General features: G+C 35.2%; 1 protein-coding gene across 4 annotated transcripts in view; it reads left to right on the forward strand.

Moving 5' to 3' along the window:
* Nucleotides 1-27,646, forward strand: part of LOC150109823 (SLIT-ROBO Rho GTPase-activating protein 1-like) — a 564,129-nt gene that overhangs the window by 456,722 nt on the left and 79,761 nt on the right. For all 4 annotated transcript variants that reach the window (XM_090396844.1, XM_090396869.1, XM_090396853.1 and 1 more), the window contains one exon: nt 23,355-23,434. In XM_090396844.1, the coding sequence (XP_090252970.1) occupies nt 23,355-23,434 (80 nt within the window). The remainder of the gene's footprint in view (nt 1-23,354; nt 23,435-27,646) is intronic.

A 27,646-nucleotide genomic window follows, 5' to 3' on the forward strand; every position in this document is an offset into this window, starting at 1 on the left:
CAGTCCCCTTCTTACATAAAAAAATACACAACATTTCATTAATAAAATTAAAATCATTACACTCAACGACCAAGATTTATTAGTCAGCTTTGACATAACTTCCCTTTTCACCAATGTCCCGATCAATGACATGATCTTGCTCCTACAGAACATATTTCCACATGACATCATGGCCCACGTACTCCGCTCTGGATATTTCGTGTGGCAAAACAATTTTTACCTTCAAAAAGAAGGTACAACCATGGGCTCGCCACTTTCTCCCCCAATAGCTAACTTTTATATGGAAGACTTTGAGCAATGTGCTCTAGAGACAGCATGTCTAAAGCTCAAAATTTGGCTCAGATACGTCAACGATATTTTCGCCATTTGGCCCCACGGCCGTGAAACTCTAAATACATTCCTTAGCCACCTAAACACACGTATCCAATGCATCATTGAAATGGAAAAAAACAACTCTCTTCCTTTCCTAGACACACTTATCACACGTCTTCCCTCTGGCTGTCTCTCCTTCTCAGTTTACCACAAACCTACACACACAGGCCAATACATACACAAAAATTCTTACCACCACCCAACACAAAAACTAGGTGTCATAAGCACCCTTAAACACAGAGCCCTAACTATTTGTTCTAATGAACAGGCTCTAAACCAGGAATACAAGATCATCAACCAAACATTTATCAAAAATGGATACAGTAAAAAAAAACTTTTCACAAGATCCTCCATAAAGATACCAGTAAGAACAAAAAAGATTTCAAGAATACTATTGTCATTCCTTATGTTAGAGGCATTTCTGAAAAAATAGAACCCCAATAAGTTAAGAAGACACCTACTCGGTTCTTCTAAAGATCCTCTTCCACACCTAGCACACCCAGGGGTATGCAAAATACAATGCACATGTAACATACCATACATAGGGGAAACAGGGCGAACTATCCCAATCAGACAAGACGAACACAAACGACACATTAAATACCTCAATTTTGGTAAAACCGGCCTTTCTGACCACGCACTCCAAACATACCACAGAATTGACTGGAAAAATACCAAGTCCCTACACCGCACCAAAACCTGGTTTGAGAGAAAATTTAAAGAGTCGTGAAATGCTCAAACACAACCCAAATCTCAACAAAAATGATGACCTAACCATTTCAAGAATGTGGAGGACCCATCTACAACCTGGTGAAGTGTTTGTAACATTCAACAGCAACTGAAAGAAATCATTTTATAACAATCAGAACTGTCCAGAAGAATATTGATACATGAGGACTTTAGCAGTTTATTGTAGTTGTATTTATTTATATATATATATATATATATATTTTTTTTTTAATTATTTTATTTTTATTTTTTTTATTTTATTTTATTTTTTTTTATCACTAGAGGCAGGCTAGGAAAAAGGATTTATTAACTACATAGATTTAGTTTACCGTTATGCAGGGCATGAACATGTAGCTTGGTTCCTTATACAGTTGTATTCTTCCGATGATGACCTCGATATGGGGGTCGAAACGTCAAGTTTTATTTTATTAGTAATTAATAAAATAATCTGTTCAACACGTGTTTTTGTGTCCCTAAATTTACAAATATGAATATATACATTAACTTCAATATAAACAGTTCTAAATTTAATTTGTAAGATGCCATTTCCTTTAAAAACATAGTTACACTGTGCTAAATGATAAGTATGCTCAAGTTATGGTTATTTTCTGTTAGACTCTGGAATGGCGACATCATGTAGGATGAGGTCGCCTGTTTCAGATCTAATAATATACTATTCAGATATCATGTTTTTTTGAGTGTTGCTGCTTGTAATATGACCTAACCAGTTGACCTCATCATAATGGCTGTTACAATTCCCTCAAGAATTGTAACAGGCATTAAGATGAGTACTAACCCAGTACTTAATCCCAAAGTTGTCAGTTTTGTGGTTTAAGTCCATGTTTTGCCTTCCTGATATTATGATTGGAAGCATGCAACTATTGGGTGTTTGTCTTTTAAGGCAGATTGGGATTCCTTTTGAATGACCAAATTAAATTTTTCATGGAATTTCTTTCTTGTGGCCTCCCTTTGAGGCTGTGATGAAGAAGTTATTGTAATTTTGTCCAAAGTGAATATATAGAAAAAAGAAAAATCTGGTTATAGTTAGAGATCTTAATAGCAGAGTAAATGAGCATCTGACATAAAAAAAGAGTTGATGATTTGGAGAAAATGGCAAAACTAATACCATGCCAGCCTTTCAGAAGTTTATGTCTTAAACTTGATAAATTGGAATGTAAGCCACAGTAACTGTGAATTAAACTTAAAATAAAAATTGCATAAGTAAAATCTGCATTAAGTTTTATTTGTTTTCAATATCACATCTCTTTCTCCTGTTTGCTACTATCTGCAGTCCACAAATTTTCAGTCTTTCTTCATGATCTGTATTCCATAATCCCAGTATGATCTTACGCACTCTCCTTTGCTCTCTCTGTCTTTCTTCTCCCCCCTTTCTTCTCTCTGTTTAGTTGGGCAGTGCTGATATTAAAAATAGTCTCTCAGACCTGTAGTGACTTATGTGCAGCACAGGTTATTGTCTTCCATTTAATCCTCTGTAAAAGAATATCCAGAACATATATTCAGGATATTCTTGCTGACTTGCTAAACAGATGATTGCAGATGTAGTTTTTATGATGTTCAAGGTGGATGTTACTAGATCCAAAATTCAAAGAAGTAGGAAGTAGGCTTTGCAGTCACAACAAACTTTATGCACTCCAGGATGTGCAAGAGGAGAATAAAGGTTGCTAGCTGGATGTGTGGTTTGAAAGTAGCATTATCTTTTCCAGTGTTCCCTTAATATAATGTCTAGGGATAGTTTTGCTGTGATGGTTGCAAGAAAGATTGTGGATATGCAGTATTTTTTGTGAGGAGAAGAAAAAAATCTTTACACTTTATAGCATAAACTAAGCTGAAATATGCCAACTGCTGATTTGGTTTACCTTGGCAGATGACATTTCAAAATTACCTTGAGTTAGGAGTTATAAAACAATTTGCTAATAAGTGTTACAAAGGTATCTGAAATCATAAGCAAGAACTCTGGCATTTGAACAGTCCCAGTTCTGAATGTAAGTCTCTTTAGTAGTGCCATACAGTTGGCTGATGTTCTGTGTCTGGGTTTCCTATAAATGGAAAACAATTATGAACCATTTTTGTAGTTGTGTAACTAGTGTGTCCATGAAAGGAGACAGCTGTTAGTTTCTTTTTCATAGTGAGTGTATTTTTGGATGATAGCATTAAAAATGTATATGATGTGTTCAAATAGCAAACTAACTTACCTATCCAGATGGTTAAGTATGAAGGCAGAAAAGTTTTGCAGTGGGTATACTGCAAAACCTTTGTAGATCTGATTATTCACAAAACCTATGTACATATATATATATATATATATAGAGAGAGAGAGAGAGAGAGAGAGATTTGCTGTAAAATCAGGGATCAGACAGAGATGCATGTTATCTCCAGTCTTATTCATTGTTTATATAGATTGCATTATGAAGAAAGTGGCATTAAGTCTGATATTAGAATTGGAGATATCAAACTTAGCTCTTTGCTTTATGCAGATGATGTTGTACTCCTAAATACAAGTAGACTAAATTACGGACTGTAACAAATTTAGCAGGAAAATCATCAATAAAAAGACCAAAACTGTGAACATTTTTAGGCAGAAAGATAGAAAACTTCAGGTGCATTCTCAATATAGCACCTATGGAACAAGTAAAAATATTTCAGCTATTTTAGTACAGTGTTTAGTGAAGATAGCAAATTACATATGGAAATAGACTAAGTAAAGCTAATATGGTGAGATGCCAGTTGAATAAATTTATATGGAATAACAGAGTAATCATTCAACTAAAATAGCAGTATACAAAACAGTGTTTAAACCAGTATTAAAAGTTATTTATCGGAGAGTAGCATTAGAAATAAAGAGACCCAGAGAAAGACCATCAAGACCAAGGTCTAGATGGATTGATTCAGTCAGATATACATTAGAAGCAAAATGTTATCCTTATCCAGTTTTCTGATTGTGTGATGTATGCACTTCCATTTTCTTTTTTGTTATTTCTGTTTTGATGTTGGTTTGATTTGTTTTGTCTCATAATTTCTACTATGAAATTCGATTTAGTCAGTATAGTGCAGACAAATTGGCCTTCAGAACACATGCAATTTACAGACAAAATATACTGTTGTTGGTGATGATGGGCAGTAGATGGCGTTGATGGTAGTAGTGTCATAGTTGGAGAATTAAGTAGCAGTAAGGGGAGAGAGAGATGTGTTTAGCAAAGTAGAGTAGAGTGCCCTCCCATGATGAGTTCTTGGAGATGTCATGTAATAATAATATTCCCATTATCTTCTAAGACATCTCTCTATGTAAATCTACTGTTTATCTAAATTCCTTTTGGTTAGTCTTCTGGTTGCAGATCCATATAGTAAAATGGCTTTACATTTCTGCTGAAGAGTCTTATTTTTATCTTTAGATGTATTTCTTTCCTTGTCTATACATATGTTTTTCATTATATTGAAGACAATTTGGGCTCTTTGTATTCTATTTTTATGCCATCTATCAGTGCTCACCATTGATCCTGGATAAACAATGGTGTCTACCTGTTCTACTAGTGGTTCTTTAGTGATATAAGTGATAGTTTTTGTTGTTTTTTGTTAAGGTTAATATTCACTATTTTAGTTTCTTTTTAAGCTACTTAGAGGAGTCCATGTTTAAATTATTTATTTTCTTTTGCATATGTTGGTGTAAAATACAAAAAAGCCCTCAAACAGTATTTTCAAATTCAGCATGACTTTGAAAATAAATAACAAGAACAGAAACTGATATATTCTACAATGAAGTATGCAAACTACAAGTACATGATATAGAGCCTCATGGCCTAATTATATTAAGGTTCTAGTAAAAATAACTACAGGAAAACTTCACTTAATGTGAATTTAATATGCATGATTGAGTGAAATGATACTATTTCCTGATTTAAGTGAGTGATTAATCAGTTAATGCGATTTTTTTGGGTGCTTAAGGGTCAAAGCTGTATAACTGAGAGGAGACCTCCACATAGCCTTTAAAGGAATGCGGAGAACCGACCAGGGCTTCTGACCTAATGTCCAATCCTCACCTTCTCGTGGTGCACCCTGTTGGGTATCTACTTTGATACTGAACGAACGAGGATGGGCTGGCAATTTGGGATTTAGCCGACCAAATTGTATTCTTATTGGTTAAACCAAAATAAAAAATGATGGTACAACATGACAAAATTTCATGCCGGCTGGGGCGTCGCCCGGTTAAACAAGCTAATAATAATGGCAAATATCTGTTGGATTTCTGCTCAGGACATGGACTGGTTATTACTAACACCATGTTCCAACATAAAAATGTGCACAAATTCACATGGAGAGAAGAGGCTAGGAATAAGAAAAGTCTCATTGACTATGTTATTGTTGATAGTGATGTTTTCTCCCTGGTGCAGGACACCAGAGTGTACAGAGGATTTGAAATCGGAAGTGATCACTATTTAGTCTTGAGCAGGATAAAATTGAATTTCATATTGAAAAGAATAACATGTAAGAAAGTTTTAAAGCGAATAAAAGTTGAGCAGCTCTCAGATGTAAACTGTAGACTAAAATACAGAAATATTATTGAAAAGAAAATGAAAGAGTTTGAGAACTGGAATCAAATCTTGGAGATTCAGTGGCAAACTCTGAAGGAAACATTGATTGATTCTGCCAGAGAGGCATGTGGTGAGGTTGTGTGCAAAGATAAAAAAAATCAGAACTCCCTGGTGGACACAGGAAGTTAAAGAGGCAGTGAAGGAAAAGAAGAAAGCATATCAAAAGTTCCTGGCAAATAAGTCAGCTTTTACTCTTACAGAATACAGAGACAAATGTAAGAAAGCTAAACACTGTGTAAAACTAGCTAAACAAAAGTCATGGGAGGACTTTGGCAAGAATATAGAAAATAAATATCAAAGGATCACAAAAGGATCACATTATGAAGGAAACTGGTATTAAACAGGATATCAGAATTGGAGATGTTAATGTCGGCTCTTTGCTTTATGCGGATGATGTTATACTTCTAAATAAATCCGCTACAAGTCTGCAAGATTCTCTGACTAAATTGAATAGCTGTTGTAATAGATATGGTATGAAGGTCAGCAATAAAAAGACAAAGACAATGAAAATAGGCAGAATCATTGAAAATGTCAACTGTGTTGTGAATGGAGAACCTGTAGAACAAGTAAAACATTTCAGCTACTTAGGCACAATTTTTACTGAAGATGGTAAACTAAATATAGAAATAGACAACAGAATCAGCAAAGCTGGTATCGTGGGAAGTCAATTGAATAAATTCATATGGAATAAGAAAGAAATTAGTCGCAACACTAAATTAGCTGTATACAAGACTGTGTTCAAACCAATTTTAACTTATGGATCTGAGAGCTGGGTCAGAAGTAAAACACTTGACCAAAGACTAGAGACCGCAGATATGAGAGTCCTGAGAAAGATTAGAGGCGTGAACAGATGGCATCAATGGCAATATCATATTAAAAATGAGGATATTAGGAAAGAACTTGACATTGTCAGCATCCAGGAATGCGTTAGCAGAGCTAATCTCAGATGGTATGGTCACTTAAATAGAATGGGAGAGGAAAGATTAGCAAAACAAGTGTTCTCTGCCAGGTTGGCAGGAAAACGACCCAGAGGAAGACCAAGATATAGGTGGATTGATACGGTACAAAGTGCCTTAGACGATAGAAATATAAGATCTGATAATGTTGCAGTCTTGACAAGTAACAGACTGATTTGGAGGAAAATTGTAGATAGGAAGTTAGTAATGATGTAATTTTTTCATGTAGTACTGTCATATCCTGTACACCCCTTGAGGATACATGGCAGGAATTTGATGATGATGATGATGATGCGATTTTTTTTTTTTTTTTTTTACGTTATGTGAAATTTTTTGTTGCCAATCTGCAGCAACAGTGGCACTTGTCAATGTAGCAGCCAGCCAGTGGGCATTGGCTGGCAACACTTGGCAGTTGAGTCAGTTATCATTGCAAGTGCACGTGCAAATTTTATTCTCTTGCTCAATCACTTTTCCTTCATTTTGCTTTAATTTAGATGCCTATAAGGCATCTAAATTCAACCCCTGATATGGAAAAGAGAAAGACTGATAAAGAAAGCAGAAGTAATAAAAAGAAAAGTATTACATTAGAGGAAAAGCTGGAAGTCATTAAGAGACATGAAAGTAGTGCTAGTAAAACAATGATGGTGCGAGATCTAGGATACAGCGAGTCTACAATGTGGACTATATTAAATAAGAGCAAAGAATAGAAAGAACAACAAAAAGTTGCTATTGCTTCTTTAAGCATGCAGATCACCCAAAATAGAAGCCATTTAATAATCGAGATGGAACGTCTTCTGTCACTCTAAATCAATGTTTCTCAACGTGGGGCAATTTGGATATTTTGGAGGGCAATTAGAAAATGTACGTGTACATATTTATACATATTTATATTATACTTTTTCAGAATTTGGCTGCTTATTATGCTGGGGGGGGGGGGCATCAAAATCTTTGAAGCGTTGAGGTGGGGCATGATCCAAAAAAGGTTGAGAAACACTGCTGTAGATTGATGATTGTAACCAAAACAGAATACCTCTTAGTATAAGGAATGTTCAGGCAAAAGCTCTAAATATTTTTACATAATTGAAAGAGACCAAATTTCAAGAGGAATGTGAAAGGTTTACTGCAAGTTTGGGATGGTCTGACTGTTTTAAAAGTCGAGCACTATTCAAACATCTTTACTTAATTTTTTTGTAAAAAAGTAGCTCAATCAAATGTTTAGACATTAAATAAAAATTTAAGCAATTGTGATTTTATTAAATACTTTTATAATTAAAAAATTAGAGGATAAAATCGATGATTTTATCCTCTAATATAGCTTTTTTTTTTTCCCTTCAAATTTACACTAACTGATGGATGAATTATAATTATTCCTATTGTTTACTGATTCACTTAGCACACATTAATTGATAGATTAATTAATTGCATTAAGCGAGGTTTTCCTGAATAATAATTTTTTTTTTAATTAATTTAATTTTGGAATTTGTGAAGAACTGTTTCCTAAGAGAAATAATTTAAGTCCATTGTTTCTATTTAGAAACAATGGATTTACTGAATTGTACATCGCTAAAATAATTAATAATTATACAGTTTCCTATTCATCTGCCTCTGATTGTAATAGTGATACAGAGGTGGTCCATAGTGTCACCATTTCCTATGTTAAATGCATCTCAGAAAGTATATCCAACTGCTTAGATCTGTTGACTTACAGGTGTCCTTCCATCCTATCAACAAGATATCTACTTTTCTTGGCTCAGCTAAAGATAAAATTCCACCTTTACCCCACCCTGGAGTGTATCGTATTCCTTAGCAGTGTGGATTATCATCTTTTGGCCAAACAGGCAGAGGTACAGCCATTCATTGTGATGAATATTTAGACTACATTAAGTTCCATAAGCCAGAGCATTCAGGACTCGCAGAGCACACAACCAGTGACTATTACATTATTAATATTGTAGTGCACACAGGCACTACAAAAAGCAAATGAGGCAGAAGATAAAAACTACTATTGTTCCTAAAGTCCTAATGGTGCCATCTAGCAGGCTATGTTGGATTGTCTTGGCTGTTGGGCTGATGTTCTCATGATGTAAGGCTCCACAATTTGGGGCAGTCTCATGCACACCCAAATTTGTTGAGGTTTGGAACGTTTTTTAGAGCTTAGCCTGATTATATGAATAATCTTTCTTACTTGAACTTGCTGCAGTGTATTACTTTGGCTTTCTTCCAACGTATCCTGTGGCGGGTATCTAGAGCATGGTCTGCAAGCCCAGAGTGGGTATACTGGTGAAACCAGATGTAGTCCTTGTGTTTTGAAACCTGATATTCACTGTCCTACCTGATTGGCCAAAGTAGGACAATTTACAGCTGCAAGGGACCTGGTATACCCCAGGTAGGTCTAGAGGAAGTGGTTGGTCTTTGGTAAGAGAGGTTGACTACAGCAACCACTCAATGTAGTCAACCTCTCTTCCATTGTTTTGAAGCCTGAAGCACTCACCACTCTTGCATGTGGCCACAATTTCGCCTTATCTCCTAAAAGAATACCTGCTGAGGAAATAATGATCCAAATAGAACGTGGTATCCGCAACCTTCCAAACCACATCACCAACGATGTCTGACTGGATGTAGCCGGTGTTCTCACCAAAGCAAGACCACCAAAAACCAACATATCCGAAGATGAATATAAAGCGCTACTAGAAATGAAGAAAAACAAGAAAATAGTAATCACCAAAGCTGATAAGGGAAACACCACTGTGGTTCTCAACCTAAAGGAATACACAAGTAAGCTTAATGCATTATTATTAGATCGGGCTACCTACCTCTCTATTGAATATAATCCTACCAACTCTCAAATTAGAGCACTACATAGTGCTACAAGAAGTGACCTCCTTAAGAAGGTCACTTCTTGGCCCATAGAAGTGACCAACAAACTAAAACCTTATAACTCTAGACTTCCCCCCGATTATACGGACTTCCAAAAATACATAAAATAAATGTGCCATTTCGTCCCATAGTGGATGGCATTGATTCCACTACATATAAATTAGCCAAAGCGCTCGCACACTATATTGGCAACACACCATCACACATAAAAAAAACTCAGCCCACTTCAAAGCCAGTATAGAAAACCTCTCACTCCAACACACTGACATAATGGTCAGTTTTGACGTCTCCTTCTTATTCACAAATGTCCCATTCAAAGAAATTTTTGAGCTCATACAAGCCAAATTTCCTCCCAACATCTCAGCCCTATTTCAGTTCACAATGAACTCGGGCTATTTTGTTTGGCAAGGAAAATTCTACAAACAGATAGAGGGGACAGCCATGGGTTCACCGCTTTTCCCACCCTTGGCCAACTTCTTTAAGGAGACTTTTGAAGAGAAAGCCTTAAACTCTGCCCGACAAAAACCCACTATTTGGCTACGTTACATGGATGATGTGTTCGCTATTTGGCCACATTGCTCAGATACACTCCACTCCTTCTTAACACACAAAAACAATCAACACCCCAGAATCCTGTTCACCCTGGAAAAACAGGAAAACAACAGTCTCCCTTTCCTAGACACTCTAATCACTTGCCAACCTGATGGATCCTTGGTTTTCTCTGATTTTTGTCTGTTGTTTTTCTCTTAGCCAATGACTACAACCCCAAAAAATTCCAAAAAATATTAAAACCAGTAAACCACAATCCCCCCTCCTCCCCTTCACAATAAAGATTACACTAAATCTATCACCATTCCCTACATCCGGGGCACCTTGGAAAAAATAACCAAAATCCTTAAAAAATATGACCTGACTTCTTGTTACAGACCATATAAAAAGTTGGCATTCCTTATCCGCTCTACCAAAGACCAACCACTTCCCCTAGACCTACCTGGGGTATACCAGGTCCCTTACAGCTGTAAATTGTCCAACTTTGGCCAAACAGGCAGGACAGCGAATATCAGGATTTCAGAACACAAGGACTATATCCGGTTTCACCAGTATACTCACTCTGGGCTCGCAGACCATGCTCTAGAAACCCACCACAGAATACATTGGAAGAAAGTCAAAGTAATACATAGTAGCAAGTTCAAGTACATGATTATTCATAGAATCAGCCTCAGCTCTAAAAAATTTTCCAAACCTCAACGTTCCAAATTTGGGGAAGTCTCATGCATCACAACATGTATGTGGGTGCATGAGACTGCCCCAAATTTGGGAGCCTTACATCATGAGAACATCAGCCCAACGGCCAAGACAACCCAACATAGCCTGCTAGAGGCACCATTAGGATTTTAGGAACAATAGTAGTTTCTTATCTTCTGCCTCATTTGCTTTTTGTAGTGCCTGCATGCATGTGCCATATTTGTATGTTCCCATGAAGATGGCAATGTGACATTGCCGAAATATAGGAAGTATTTATTAAATTTTCTTTTCATTAATATTTCAGTATACATTGTAAATTCCTTAAATAATTTAATAGTCATGTATTGCCAACATATAAGCCTTTCTACAAGAAACACTACCAGTGATAGCATTCTCTGCAAGTCATCACTACTAATTTTCTTTAGAAGAAAATTAAAGTTCTCCATAAAATCTCTTGGAACGTTTATACAAAGAGAGTTGTGAGACCTTGCTATGTTGACTAAATCTCAATTGAAACAATGGACTTAAATTATCCCTCTTATGGGAAATAGTTCTTCACAAATTACTGAATTAACTTAAATTTTAATTGTTTTTATTTATTATTAAATCTTGTTAAAGTTATTTTTACTAGAACTTTTATATAATGGGACCATGATGCTCTACAACATGTATGTGTTTCATTGTTGAATGCACCGGTTTCTCTTATTGTTTAATTTGAAAGTCATATTGAAGATGTCCTTGATACTAAGGCTAGTCAAATCTGTTTTATGTTATTTATTAATTGTCATGTCTTATGCTTCTCTATGTTAAGTCAAAGTTTTCATTTGTGTTTCTCATCACCCAGTCTATTACTGTTAAGAAGATTGGAGGGGAATGTATGCACCCTTTCCTTACAACTCTCATTGTCTTTGTTTCTTCAAATTCCCATCATATTACCTTGATCTTGTAATTGTCGTACATTGCTTGTACTATGTTAAATTAGTGTTGGAGAGCTTAGTGAGAATCAGAATTGGACAATGTTATGCATCACTTGACCAAGCGTCAAATTGATGTTTTTGGAAAAAGGCTTTAAACTTTACTGTCTCATTAAAAATCGAGTTACTGTGGCTTGTTAGTTAAAAATATTATCAAAAATGCTTGTGTGTAAGAACTAAGGCAATAAAATAAATACTTTAGCTGTTACATCAAAAATTCGCTTGGTCGAGTTTTGCTTTTTTTACACAATTTTTATAAGTTCTGCATATCGCAACCATGTAGCAGAACTGTCGTTTAGTCAAATTAAGCAAAACTATTGTATGTCAATTTATTTTATGGAAAAATTTTAAAAATAATGCAAAACTCATAAACAGAAGCAAGTATACATGACTTGATAAAAAAAAGTATTTTAAACTTATTCATCTTCTTGAATGTTGAAATCAACATGTCCGTCAAACCCATCTATATCCTCTTCAATATTAGGATTTCGTTTCATTATATAATTTCTTTATATTTTGCTATTTTTCTTCTGTGTATACATCTGCTCCTCTCCATGTTCTCATATCCTGCATTGAGGATCTCCATGGTATATTTATCTTTATGTGATTTATTTGGGTTTTTTTTTCTTTCCATTTAATGAGATTTAGATTTGTTTATGTATATTCTTATGATATTGTATCTCCTGCGATGAATTTGTTAAACGGGAAAAAGTCCTTGAATAATATTTCATTTTCATATCCTAGTCCTTCCCTGCAGTTTTACAATTTCTGAGTTTCTTTATTGCTTAGTTATTTCTTTTCTATCACTTTATGTTATTATTCTTAAGGGAGGCCACATCCTACTTGCACCAACTCTCATTCCTATCCTTGAATCCATTTGCAGTGCCTATGCACACAATATCCATGGACAATTCATTACAATCATGCACCACTCTACGAGAGAGAAAATGTTCCTCTCACCCCTTTCCTGATGGCATTCATTCTCAACTTCCAGCGATGCCCTTTTATCCTTTCCCCACCCTCCATAAAATGAAAAAAATCCTTCTACTGATATCCTGTATGATCCTTTCAGAAGTATATAGGTCTCGGTCATATTATTATTATTATATCGATATCCACATGGAATCCAAAGACTTGTCATGGGAGACCAAACTAACTTTTATAACACAAAATTTATCATACCTCTCCTTAAATGCATTCACTGTTTGGGCACACTCATTCACTACTCATGACCCAAAAAATCTAGCCCACAGACCCTTACTAACCACACACTTCCACAACTTCCACAGATGACCCCTGGTTTACTATTTGTCACATATTGAAAAATTTCTTTTATATCAATCTTATAAAGCCTTCTTTAATATCTTATAAGTGTCTATCATATCCACTCTTTTTCCACTTATCAACTAAACCTTACAACCTACACACCATCAGCCTGTCTCTCATAAGAAGTAGTCCACAGACCTGTCACCAGCTCTGTCACTCTTCTCTGAATCCTCTCTACCACCTCCTGATCCTCAAGAAACCTAGAAACCAAAATCTGTGCACAGTAGCCAAGATGCGCCCCAATCTCAGATCCATAAGTTAAAATTGGTTCGAACACTGTCTTGTATACAGCTAATTTAGTGTTTTGACTAATTTCTCTCTTATTCCATATAAATTTATTCAGTTGACTTCCTACCATAAAAGCTTTGTTGATTCTGTTGTCTATTTCCATATTTAATTTACCATCTTCTCTAAAAATTGTGTCTAAATAGCTGAAATGTTTTACTTGTTCTATAGGTTCTCCATTCACAATGCAGTTGATATATTTTCAATGCTTCTGCCTATTTTCATTGTCTTTGTCTTTTTAATGCTGACCTTCATACCATATCTACAAAACAGTTATTCACTTTAGTCAGGTAATCTTGCAGACTTGTAGCAGATTTATTTAGAAACATAACATCATCCCCATAAAGCAAAGAGCTGACATTAACATATCCAATTTTGATATCAAGTTTAGTATCACTTTCCTTCATAACGTGATCCATATAGATAATGAATAACAGAGGGGATAATGTACATCTTTGTTTGACATCAGATTTAATATTAAACCATCTTCCTGTACTTCCTTCAATTCTAACTGCTGACTTACAACTCAAATAAAGAGTAAGTTGCTTGATATAATGCCTCATTGACATCATGCAACTGTAGCATTTTGAATATCTTTTCTCTTGGCACATTGTCATTATGCCTTTTCCAGATCTACAAAACTTAAATACATTTTTTGTATTTAAGTTAAGAATATAATGATCGTTTTGTTATATTCCCGTGATTTCTCAACTATTTGTCGTAAAGTGAAAATCTGATCCTGTCAGCCTCTATTTGGCCTAAATCCAGCTTGTTCTTTGTCAAGCTTCCCTTCCACAATCCTTCTCAACCGTTTTTCAAGTATATTGCATTAATCTTATCAGGAACACTCAATAGGAAAATACCTCTGTAATTCTCACGTTCAGTTTTATTTCCCTTTTTGTACACAGAAGCTCTACATACTCAGCTGCAGTAATCTGGAATTCCATCCATCTGTCCAGGCCATCTGAACTATGTGGTGCAGCCACTATGACTTTTATACCTCCATATTTGAGTATTTCTGGTCAGATATGATGTACTCCTACTGTCTTTCCACATTTCAGGCTTCTTTTGATGGCTTTTTGTACTTCAAATATGGATATGTATTCCTTATTGCATGCCTGTTGAGTGATTTTTTACCACTGTGCTGTCACTACTTGTTTCATTTAGTGATTTTTCGAAGTAATTATTCCATACATCAAGTATATCTTTTCTCCACTTTTCATGTCAACCTTGTCATCTCTAATTTCTTTTACAGCACTCTTTTCTCCATTTCTTAGCTTTTTCAGCAGCTTCCAAAATTTTGGCACCTTGATATTTATTTTCTGTATTCTTATGAAAATCTTCCCATGACTTTTGTTTAGGGGAGTGCTTAAGGTTCAAAGCTATATAACTGAGTGGAGACCTCCACATAGTCTATAAAGGAATGCAGAGAACCAACCAGAGCTTCTGACCTGATGTCCAATCCTCACCTTCTCATGGTGCACCCTATTGGGTATCTACTTGGATACTGAACAAACGAGGATGGGCTGCCAATTTGGGATTTAACCGACCAAATTGTATTCTTATTGGCTTAAACCAAAATACAAAATTATGGTACATGACAAAATTTCATGTCAGCTGGGGCGTCGCCCAGTTAAACAAGGCCCCCATTGTTTTCGCCAGGGAACCAGGGCAAACAGCGAAAAGTCAGCTACTGGAACAATTCTGAAAACACACCCCATCTCAACATCATCAGAGTTAAAGATTGATACTATCAACATATGGAGCCTGAATGGCAAAAAAAAATTAGCTAGCTGAGGAATTAGATAAGTATCAGATTAACATAATAGGGGTGACTGAAACAAAAAAAAAAGCAAAAACTGGTGAGATCTTTCTGAGCAATAAATACAAAATGTTATACTCAGGCAATGACAATCGAGGAAAAGAAGGAGAAGCCATAGTATTCAACACTAAATATGAGGCTAATCTTCTTGAATGGCAGGCAGTCTCGAGTAGAGTGATGTGGGCAAATATCAGAATGGGGAACTGGAAAATGAGACTTATTTGTGCCTATGGTCCCACAGAAGGTTCTACTAAGTGGAGGAATTTTTCGATGCTTTAGAAAAAGCAACTGACACAATGAAAAAGGAAAAGTTGGTCCTTGTTGGGTATCTAAATAGCAGAGTAGGAAATGATTGTCAGATATACAAAAATATTTTGGGAAAATTTGGAGAAAAGAGCAAAGCTAATAATAATGGCAAATACCTGTTGGATTTCTGCTCAGGACATGGACTGGTTATTACTAATACTATGTTCCAACATAAAAATGTGCACAAATTCACATGGAGAGAAGAGACAAGGAATAAGAGAAATCTCATTGACTATGTTATTGTTGATAGTGATGTTTTTTTCCTGGTTCAGGACACCAGAGTGTACACAGGATTTGAAATTGTAAGTGATCACTATTTAGTCTTGAGCAGGATAAAATTGAATTTCATATTGAAAAGGAGATGTAAGAAAGTTTTAAAGTGATTAAAAGTTGAGCAGCTCTCATATGTGAAATGTAGACTAAAATACACAAAAATTATTGAAGAAAGAATGAACGAGTTTCAGAACAGCAACCAAACCTTGGAGATTCAGTGGCAAGCCTTGAAGAAAACACTGATTGATTCAGCCAGAGAGGCATGTGGTGAGGTTGTCTGCAAGGATAGAAAAATTACAACTCCATGGTGGACGCAGGAAGTTAAAGAGGCAGTGAAGGAAAAGAAGAAAGCATATCAAAAGATCCTGGCAAATAAGTCAGCTTGTGCTCTTAGAAAATACAGAGACAAATGTAAGAAAGCTACACACTGTGTAAAACTAGCTAAACAAAAGTCATGGGAGGACTTTGGAAAGAACATAGAAAATACATATCAAGAGGGTGGCAAGATATTCTGGGGGTTGTTGAAGAAGCTTAGAAATGGAGGAAACAGTGTTGTAAAAGGAGTTAGAGATGATAAAGGTGACATGAAAATGGGAGAAAAAGAAAAAGGCCTGAAATGTGGAAAGGCAGCAGCAGCAGTAGTAAATGATATTTGGCCAGAAATGTGAGTATGGTTATATAGAAGTCTTACAGTGGCTGCACTGTAGTTCAGAAAGTCTGGACAGAGGGACGAATTCCTGATGATTGGAGTATTGCTCTCATAGTATCCATATATAAAAAGGGAAATAAAACTGAATGTGAGAATTACTGAGGCATTTCATTATTGAGTGTTCCTGGTAAGATATATGCAAGTATACTTGAGAAACGGTTGAGAAGAATTGTGGAAGAAAAGATTGGTGAAGAACAAGCTGAATTCTGGCCAAATTGTGGCTGTTAGGATCAGATCTTCACTTTACAACAAATAGGTGAGAAAGCATGGGAATATAACAAAGATCTATACTTAAGTTTTGTCGATCTGGAAAATGCATATGACAAGATACCAACAGAGAAGCTATTCAGTATTCTACAGTTATATGGTGTCAATGGGACATTATATCAAGCAATACTTAGTCTTTATTTAAGTTGTAAGTCAGCAGTTAGAATTGAAGGAAGTACAGGAAGATGGTTTAATGTTAAATCTGGTGTGAGACAAGGGTGTACATTATCCCCTCTGTTATTCATTATCTATATGGATCACATTATAAAGGAAGGTGGGATTAAACATGATATCAAAATTGGAGATGTTAGTGTCAGCTCTTTGCTTTATGCAGACGATGTTATACTTCTAAATAAATCTGCTACAAGTCTGCAAGATTCCTTGACTAAATTAAATAACTGTTGTAACAGATATGGTATGAAGGTCAGCAATAAAAAGACAAAGACAATGAAAATAGGCAGAATCATTGAAATTGTCAACTATGTTGTGAATGGAGAACCTGTGGAACAAGTAAAACATTTTATCTACTTAGGCACGATTTTTAGTGAAGATGGTAAATTAAATATAGAAATTGACAACAGAATCAACAAAGCTGGTATGGTAGGAAGTCAACTGAATAAATTCATATGGAATAAGAGAGAAATTAGTCAGAACACTAAATTAGCTGTATACAAGACGTGTTCAAACCAGTTTTAACTTATGGATCTGAGAGCTGGGTCAGAAGTAAAACACTTGACCAAAGACTAGAGACCGAAGATATGAGAGTCGTGAGAAAGATTAGAGGCGTAAACAGATAGCATCAATGGTACTATCATATTAAAAACGAGGATATTAGGAAAGAACTTGACATTGTCAGCATCTAGGAATGCGTTAGCTGAGCTAATCTCAGTTGGTATGGTCACTTAAACAGAATGGGCAAGGAAAGATTAGCAAAACAAGTGTTCTCTGCCAGGTTGGCAGGAAAACGACCGAGAGTAAGACCAAGAAATAGGTGGATTGATACGGTACAAAGTGCTTTAGACGATAGAAATATAAGATCTGATAATGTTGGCGTCTTGACAAATAACAAACTGATTTGGAGGAAAATTGTAGATAGGAAGTTAGTAATGATGTAAATTTTTCGTGTAGTACTATCATATCCTGTACACCCCTTTAGGGTACATGGCAATAATTTGATGATGATGATAGTGATGTTTTTTTATTTGTTTATGTATTCTCTATGAGCACAAACTGACTTATTTGCCAGAACTTACTATGCTTTCTTTTCCTTCACTTCCTGTGTCCATTATGGAGTTCTGATTTTTCTATCCTTGCAGACAACGTTCTTCAGAAGAATCAATTGCTGAATCAATGTTTTCTTCAGATCTTGCAACTGAATCTTCAAGGTTTTTGACTCCTGTTCTCAAATTCTTTCATTTTTTTTTTGAATAATGTTTGTGTATTTCAGCCTAGAGTTCACATCTGAGAGTTCTGAAACTTTTATTTGCTTTAAAACTTTCTCACATGTTCTTCTTTTCAATATGAAATTCTATTTTATCCTCTTCAAGACTAAATGCTGATCACTTCCAATTTCAAATCCTCTGTACACTCTGGCATCCTGCACCAGGGGGAAAACATCACTCATCATCATCATCATCAAATTCCTGACATGTACCCTCATCGACAATAACATAGTCAATGAGACTTTCTTATTCCTTGCCTCTTCTCTCCATGTTAATTTGTGCATATTTTTATGTTGGAACATGGTGTTAGTGGTAACCAATCCATGTACTGAGCAGAAATCCAACAGGTATTTGCGATTATTATTAGCTTTGCTCTTTTCTCCAAATTTTTCCAAAATATTTTGGGATATCTGGCAATCATTTCCTACTCTGCTGTTTGGATCCCCCAACAAGGACCAACCTTTCCTTTTTCATTGTCAGTTTTATTTTTTTTTTAAATTTTTTTTTTATTTGATGTCCCTAGATGCCGTATGGTCACTGCCATACCTCACATGGTTTTGGCAATGATGTCTTCTGCTAGAATAAGTGGCAGGGTAAGAGATTCCCTTTCCACACAAAGTTTGTAGGACAATCACGAATATCCATGCCCACGGCAGGATTCGAGCCCGCAGCCTCTTTGCTGGAGAGGGGACACGCTAACCATTCAGCCAATCAGGTTGGCTTGTGTCAGTTGGTTTCTCTAAAGCCTCAGAAAATTTTCCTCCAGTTCTACATTAGTAGAACCTTCTGTGGGACCATAGGCATAAATAAGTCTCATTGTCCAATTCCCCATTCTGATATTTGCCCACATCACTCTACTTGATACTGCCTTCCATTCAAGAAGATTAGCCTCGTATTTAGTGTTGAATGATATGGCTACTCCTGCTCTTTCTTGATTGTCATTGCCTGAATATAACATTTTATATTTATTGCTCAGAAAGAGCTCATCAGTTTTTGTCTTTATTGTTTCAGTCACCCTATTATGTCGATCTGGTACTTATTCATTTCGTCAGTTAGCTCCATTTCTTTGCCATTCAGGTTTCTTATGTTGATAGACTGATCTTGAACTCTGGTGATGTTGAGTTGGGATGTGTTTTAGGATTTATTCCAGTAGCTGACTTTTTGCTGTTTGCCCTGGTTCCCTGGCAAAAACAAGTGTGGCCTTGTTTAATTGGTCAATTCCCCAGCCTACATGAAATTCTGTCATGTTGTACCATCATTTTATCTTATGATTTAATCCAATGAGAATACAATTTTGTCGGCTAAATCCCAAATTGCCAGCCCATCCTCATTTGTTCATTATCCAGGTAGATACCTAACAGGGTGCACCATGACAAGGTGAGGATTGGACATTAGGTCAGATTGAATTTTAGGTCTCCTCTCAGTTATACAACTTTGACTCTTGAGCACTCCCTTAGCAATGTTATGGGTCTATAATTAATTATAATATTTTATTAGTACTGTTAAGTGACACCTCCAGGGAGGTCATCTTCTCTACAGCTCTTTGTCTCCACTCTCAGTCCACCAGCTAGAATGAACTATAACTACCATCATCTACACCATCGCCATCTACTGCCCACCACCACCACTAATATTTTCACAGGCAATCACAAACATCCATATCCACGGTGGGATTTGAATCCTCGGCCTTTTGACTGGAGAGTGGATATGCTAACCACTCAGCTAACCAGGATGGCAATTTTATAATCCAAACACATTTTTCTTCAATTTATGCAACTGTCTTCCATTCTGTATTCTATCAAAACCCTTAGCAAAATCCAAAAGTATCATGTTATATCATTTTCTGTTGTCTAACTCAGTAGTAACATCATTATAGATGAGGAAGGTGCTCAAATATGACCTTTCCTTAGTAAACACATGTTGTTCATTGCAAAGTATAGATTCTCTGTTATTTCTGCATGTGATCCCTAACCAACTTTTTCAAAATCTTCACCACCACTCCAGAGATACTGATAGTCGATAGTTGAATACATGAGACTTTGAACCATCCTTATGTAATGGGATTAGCATATATGTTCTTTCCACTCCTCTGGAATCTTCCTTATTCTTAAACTCAAATGATATAGTCCAGTGAAAGAAATAGCCAATTCAGCTGAACACTCTTTTAGTATCCATGCTGATATCCCATCAGTCCCAATTACTGAATTCTTGTTCCGTTTGTGCAATATCTCGTGCTGTCTTTGCATTTTACATTTCAAAAAAAAAAAAAAACTCTTTTGCTGATCATCTCTGACTCTCTGTAGTAGGTCATAAAAATATTCTTTTCCTTCTTGGTCAGCACTGTTTGTAGAACATAGATATTGATTTTAGTAACATTTTTATACTTGGTTTTGAACTGCTTTTATTATCCTTTCTGATACTAAGTTCAATTCCAATGGTGCCTTTCTTACCTTCCCTTTCATCATCAGAGTGATGTCCCTGGTATGGTCTTCATTTTCATGGTTTTCAGAAGATATGATATATTTGTTTGGTATTAGTCTGATCTCACCAGTTCTATTCCATCTAGTTTCACTTAATCTTAGTATTTGTATTTGATGGATGGATATTTATCCATCCATATCCTTTGCTATTTGATGTACTTTCCTGTTCATATATTGTCCTGATGTTCCAACATCCAGTTTTGATCACAGATTTGAGTGAAGATATACTTTCCAAGAGCCTTTCATCTGTTGATTTTAAGAGAGCTTTCAGCAAACCTACATCATTTAGTCTGGTGTTTCTTCATAAAAACTCATCCAATTTCTTTCGATACTTGAAATTTCCGTAGTGAGAAAAAATTTTTATGTATTGTGGTTGCTAGTAACAAGTAGAATCCTCCTCCTTTCTCATCCTGGCTTGTGACTGATAGTGGTGGAATTAAATAGCAAACATGTTAGGACATTATGTTGAATTTTTTCTTGACAATTATTCATAAGACTATTACACTCTTTTTATATAATCTTTGTCAAGTAGCTTTATTTTATCCTCCTACATGTTTCGCCAATTTTTCTATTGGCATCCTCAGGGAATACAAACTAGTAAGCTAAAATGAAGGTTACAGACTAGGTTATAACTGATGGTTCTAATTGATACAAAAAATTGGTATTGTGCGTGACAATGTGCGTCTCGTTAACATGATTTATTCGTTATGGTTCATGACGTAATTGTTATGAAAGTTCATTTCTTTGATGTTTAATGATCCAATAAAAGTTTTCCAAATTTCTGGTAAAATTAGACCTTGATTCTTGTTTAGGTTTTCAGTTTTACGGGCGACTGTAGCTGCTTCTTTAAAGGTTCTTGAATGGTAGTTATCTTCTATGTATGGCATAAGGCTCTTATCCCACTCAATGTGATGGTTAGTAGAGGCAAAGTGGCGTGAAATGCCTGAAATGTCTTGTCTGTTATTTCTGACATATTCTATGTGTTCTTTCTTTCTCGTTTCAAAGCTTCTAGAGGTCTGACCTACGTAACTAATACCACATGAGCAAGGTATATTATATACTCCAGAGTACTTGTAGAATGGGTGAGGATCTTTTGGTGATCTTAAAAATTTCTGAATAGTGTTGACACTGCTCTGGCTAATAAAATTTGTCTTATTATATGCAGCAGCAGAAAATATTAAAACCATAGTCTTGTAGTCTTGAAGAGTAGAATGTGAATGATAAGAAATTTTTATTCATTATTATCATCATCATTATGTCTTCTTTAAATTGATCTCCCTAACCTTTTAAAACCACATAAGATCAGAGTGGCATTCAAACCAATCAACGCTATTTGGAAATTTTTAAGATCACCAAAAGATCCTCACCCATTCAACAAGTACTCTGGATTATATAATATACCTTGCTCATGTGGTATTAGTTACGTAGGTCAGACCTCTAGAAGCTTTGAAACGAGAAAGAAAGAACACATAGGATATGTCAGAAATAACAGACAAGACATTTCAGGCCCTTCATGCCACTTTGCCTCTACTAACCATCACATTGAGTGGGATAAGAGTCTTATGCCATACATAGAAGATAACTACCATTCAAGAACCCTTAAAGAAGCAGCTACAGTCGCCCGTAAAACTGAAAACCTAAACAAGAATCAAGGTCTAATTTTACCAGAAATTTGGAAAACTTTTATCGGATCATTAAACATCAAAGAAATTAACTTTCATAACAATTACGTCATGAACCATAACGAATAAATCACGTTAACGAGACGCACATTGTCACGCACAATACCAATTTTTTGTATTAATTAGAACCATCAGTTATAACCTAGTCTGTAACCTTCATTTTAGCTTACTAGTTTGTATTCCCTGAGGATGCCAATAGAAAAATTGGCGAAACATGTAGGAGGATAAAATAAAGCTACTTGACAAAGATTATATAAAAAGAGTGTAATAGTCTTATGTTAGGACATTGTTTCTTTTTAGTTAAAATATGAATTGTTTCTACAGCAACCTAATGGAGTCCTCAGTGTTTACTTTATCTCAGTTATAATTATTTGTGTTCTAAAGTGCTGATTAGAAATCCAGCAAAAATATAAGTCAATAAATTATTCATTTTCCTATTGTATTGTTTATATTGTGTTTATATTGGGAGGTTATAAATATGTTGCATAAATTTGATTTTAGAATCCCATTTTAGCCATTTTTATCCTGTGGTACATACATAATTCTGGAGCCACTTTTAACCCACTGACGTTAATACCTCTTAATAATCAGTAAGGGGAGGGAGATCAATTTAAAGAATACATAATGATGATGATAATAATGAATAAAAATTTCTTATCATTCACATTCTACTCTTCAAGACTACAAGACTATGGTTTTAATATTTTCTGCTGCTGCATATAATAAGACAAATTTTATTAACCAGAGCAGTGTTAAATATCAAAATTTGTGTTATGGATATTATTTCTATAGTTGAATGGTTTCATCTTATGTCATTAGCCTAGGAAAACAGATCTCTAGTTCAAATCCTCTGTGATGAAGGGGAACCTCATTACACTCTTTTTCATAGAGTTAGATGATCACAGATTTCATACAGAGATTTTCTTGTTTTAAAAGAAAGAGACAACTTATTTACTTTTTTCTTAAAACTTAAAAATTAACTTAAATGTTTTTCTCTTCAAGTGATGTTGGCGACTCTCCTCCTGACCAAGGATCAGATCAGATCGATGATTCAGAAACTGATGCAATACCCAGTGAAGATGGTAAGAAATATTTCAAATTAATATCTGTTATGTCCTATTTTCATGCTATAATTTCTCTAATTACAACAGTGGCAAAGGTAGCTGTGAATTTTAAGAGATTTAAGATTTTTAATAAGCCAGACAGCTAGGCAAATGGATTGAGGGTATCAGTTTAATGCAGCTAAATGTAAGGTCTTGAAATTTGAGATCCACTAATGGGAGACTGCACACTCTGTTGGTAGAGGTATACTTGAAGTGGAGGAGGTAAGAGATCTTGGGGGTGATTGATAAAAATTTGAAGTTTATTAGCTGAGAAGGACATTTATGCAATGGTGATTTCATTGTATAAAACACTGATCAGACCACACCTGGATTATTATACTCAAATCTGGTTATAGGGATTTGAATAAGATAAATGAAGCTTGGAGAAGGAGCAAAGGTTATTAGGACTATATGATGTTAGGACTATATTATATTAGGACTATATGATGTTAGCAATGAGAATAGGTCATGTGGATTGCAGAGTTTGGTATACAAAAGAAGTTATTAAAAACAACACGTAAGTCCACAGTAATAACTTTAATTAATAAATAAGGTAGATATTTCGTACTAAAACTAATAGTACATCTTCAGTGTTACAAACAGATAGGAATAGAATACAAGTAATGAACATTAGGTGATCCACTAAACTTAAAACCATATTCAACTCCTCTAAGGATCCTCTCTTCCCATTAGCACATCCTGGAGTTTATTGCATCTGCTGCACCTGTAACTTACCGTACATTGGTGAAACAGGATGGACAATCCCTATACGCAAGAAAGAACACATTAGACACATTAAATATAACCATTATGGTGAAGCAGGCCTCTCAGACCATGCACTCAACACTTTACACCGCACAAAAACCTGGTACGAAAGGAAATTTAAGGAAGCCTGCGAAATCCTGATAAACCACCCAAATATCAACAACAAAGATGGCATGAAAATTCCAAGGATCTGGATGGCACACATTCAGCCTACCTAATATATATGATCCAGCATAAGTCAGGACTCTAGCCAATCATCAGCTAGTATTAGAAACCATTCCATACCAACTGGCTGGAATGTGTACATGATGTTAATATATATGTATATAGATAGATACGTGTTGTTGTGCCCAATGTATTTCTACAACCAACAGATAACACTAATAATAGGACTCTAGCGTTGATGTATAAATTTTATTATTATTTTTTTTTTTCACCAGAGGTCAGGCCAACAATTGTTGTAGCAGTTGGTCAATGTCTTTAACAAACCAGTTTGATTGTAGTGTAGCTTGTTTTCTGTGTATAGTTGTATGCTCCAGAAGATGACCTTGACATAAAGGTCGAAACGTCAAATGTAGATTTTAGTTATATTAAACTAAAGTTTTTATTCAAACATGGTAGTTGTCTCCATAATTTTCAAAAATGCATTCGGATCACCGTGTAAGCCTAAAAGAAAGGATTGCACTACTATATTTATCTTGGGGTGTTTCTTTGAGTTTCATGCCATGGATGTAAGGTCTTGCAGCACCTTCTCCTCTGTGAGTTTCTGCAAATATTTGCAATGAGATCTTTTTTGACACTGGAGAATCTTTCAATTTTAAATGAAATCTTTAGGCCTGGCCCCAGGTAGGATCCTTTAGGGCAGAAATTTGAGAGCATTTTAGAATAAGTAGAATAAGATGATGAGTACTGTTATCGGCAAAACTGTGAATAGGGTTTGAGGTCAGTGAGAGCAGATAATTTATATATATATATATATATATATATATAAGGAATGGGGTAGGGTGAAATAACAGAGTCCTTGTTAATGCCTGCATTAACAGAAATATCTGTTAATTTAGAAAGGGAGGAAGTCAAATCATAGCATGGAAGTTTTATGAGAAGCTCTCAGTACTAGACTATATCAAATGCCTTGGAACTGTCAAGCACAACAGCATAGATTAAAAATACCAAGAAATTATATACTTGGTTTAATCCTTTATCCAAGTATAAGCAAACAAAGTTTGTACCTGAAGTATTTTCAGGAGTGGGACAACTCATGGTAAAGGTGGTATGACTTCACATCTCCTATTGACCTACTGCTTTTGCCTCAGTGTTGTCCAAAGTAATGCAAAAAGCCAATAGTCAACTTTTTTGTCATCTGGAGAGCTGAGCTGTCAACTAATCAACAACTAGCAATATGAGTTTTGCTAATCAAGATCTGCAGATTTCCTGACTTACACCACCTGCTTCTGGACATAATGCATGGAAAGGTTAGGAGAAACCTATGCTGTTGCCCTTGAGTTCCAAGGCATTTGTTATGTTCTAGTACTGAGAGCTTCTCACAGAATTTCTATGCTATGATTTGACTTCCTCCTTTAATGGTAGACACGTCACTTTTTTTTTTTTTTGAACTAGTTGTGTGTTGACTTACTACATGCCATAGGGTGGATACCAGGTGAGTATAGTGTCATATAATATATATATATATAGGTGAAAACAAACAGATTTTAGTTCAGAAGAACATCTCTTGAGGAAAACTGGTTGGATTTTATCAAAACCAGAAGCTGTTTTATCATCCAGGTTGTTCAGCATTCTTCTAAATTTTTTTTGCAAGAGGCATGCAATGTTCCAGATAAAGAAGGTGATTTGTCTTCATCTATATAGGAGTTGGATGAAAAGATTGATGCCAGGAGGTTAGTCTTAGATGATATTGCAGTGCTACCATCTGTGTAAGAAAGAGGTGGGAACATACAAGCTATGCCCAGTGGTTTTTTGCAAAGGAACAGATGTTATAACTGTTATTATATGAGTTGCAAGTTTTCTACATTTAGTCCTATCAAAGTCGAACTTTGCCCTATTGATGATGACTTTGTAAGAAATGCAAACTTCAGTTAGGCTGTGAATTTACAATAAACAGTTTTCTTTTCTTAGACTACTCTGGCATTTTTTTTTTTTTTTTTGGAAATCCATATCTTGGATATAGAATGGGAATGTTGAACAGAGTGAGGAATGAAAATCTACATTCCGATATGGATAATTTCTCTAATAAGATCTGGATCTGAAGAACAGAAACAGTAATCTGACAATGGAAAGCAGAACTAAAACTCATGGAAATCTTTTCACATTTAGCATTGTTGTGGAGGGTGGTTGCATTGCCTGATAGGGTAGTGAGAACAAAAATAGTGAATGAATTTAAGGAGTAGTATGATGGACTTTGTGTAGTCTAAGATGGATGTTCCCATGATGAGTCACAAGATCTAGCCAAAATGTTTATTTTTGATGTCTTACAATATATATAATTGGTTTTGTTTTTTCAATTCTCAGTTCTTTAAAATCTGAAAGTTACAAATTTGTCTTTTCGGTTTTAACTTTTTCATTGGTTTAAAATTCTTGTTTCATCTTCATGTTTTTCCTACACTCATTTGTTACTATCTGGTAACAAGTTTTCAGCATTTATATCCTTCAAGACACAAGTATGTTAATTAATATCCTTTTTTTTTTAAACCTTAGTAAATTCACCTCTTTAGCCTTGTTAAAAATGGATCTGCTCCATTGTCAAAAATTGCTTTATTTTTCTTTAATATTGTATTTTATTATTTTTATACATTTTAGTAATCAAATCTAATCATACTAATTCACAAATAAGTTGTTAGTATATATTTCTGTAAATATCAAAATTATATACAGAAATACACAACTTACAAAGTGAAATAATAATAGGATAAATTGTCAGTACATGAGGTTGTGAATTCCTTAATGGAAGAGAATGTTCCATAAGAGATGAAACTTGGATGAGATTGTGATTCAAATTACCAAGAGGAGCAGTGACCTCAACACTGTACCTGGAAGAAGACCTGATTAAGAAAAGGTCAAGAATATTAGATGCATGGAGAGGATTGTCAGAGATTCTGGGGAGAAGAACGATTTGGTTATGATTGTTATTTACAGAAATACCTCCACTTCTTTTCCAGCTTAGTCAGTGAAAATGGAACCAGTTAGAATTATGGATATGAAAGTCACCAAGGAAGATGATTTTACTATTAAGAATTTCATTCAAGCTTCATAAATAAGAAGTTAAAGAGGTCAGAATGATTTTCAGAACTAGGAGAATGATAAAGACAGCAGATAATAAGGCAGGAAAATCTTAAGCCACAGAAGATCAAAAAGGGGAGATTCAAGATTAGGCATCCTCCAACAAGGAATATCTGATTGCACAAAAGCAGA

This window comes from Typopeltis vanoorti, chromosome 1, assembly GCF_054136105.1.
Source record: "Typopeltis vanoorti isolate ZY-2024b chromosome 1, IOZ_Tvanoo_1.0, whole genome shotgun sequence".
NCBI lineage: Eukaryota > Metazoa > Arthropoda > Arachnida > Uropygi > Thelyphonidae > Typopeltis > Typopeltis vanoorti.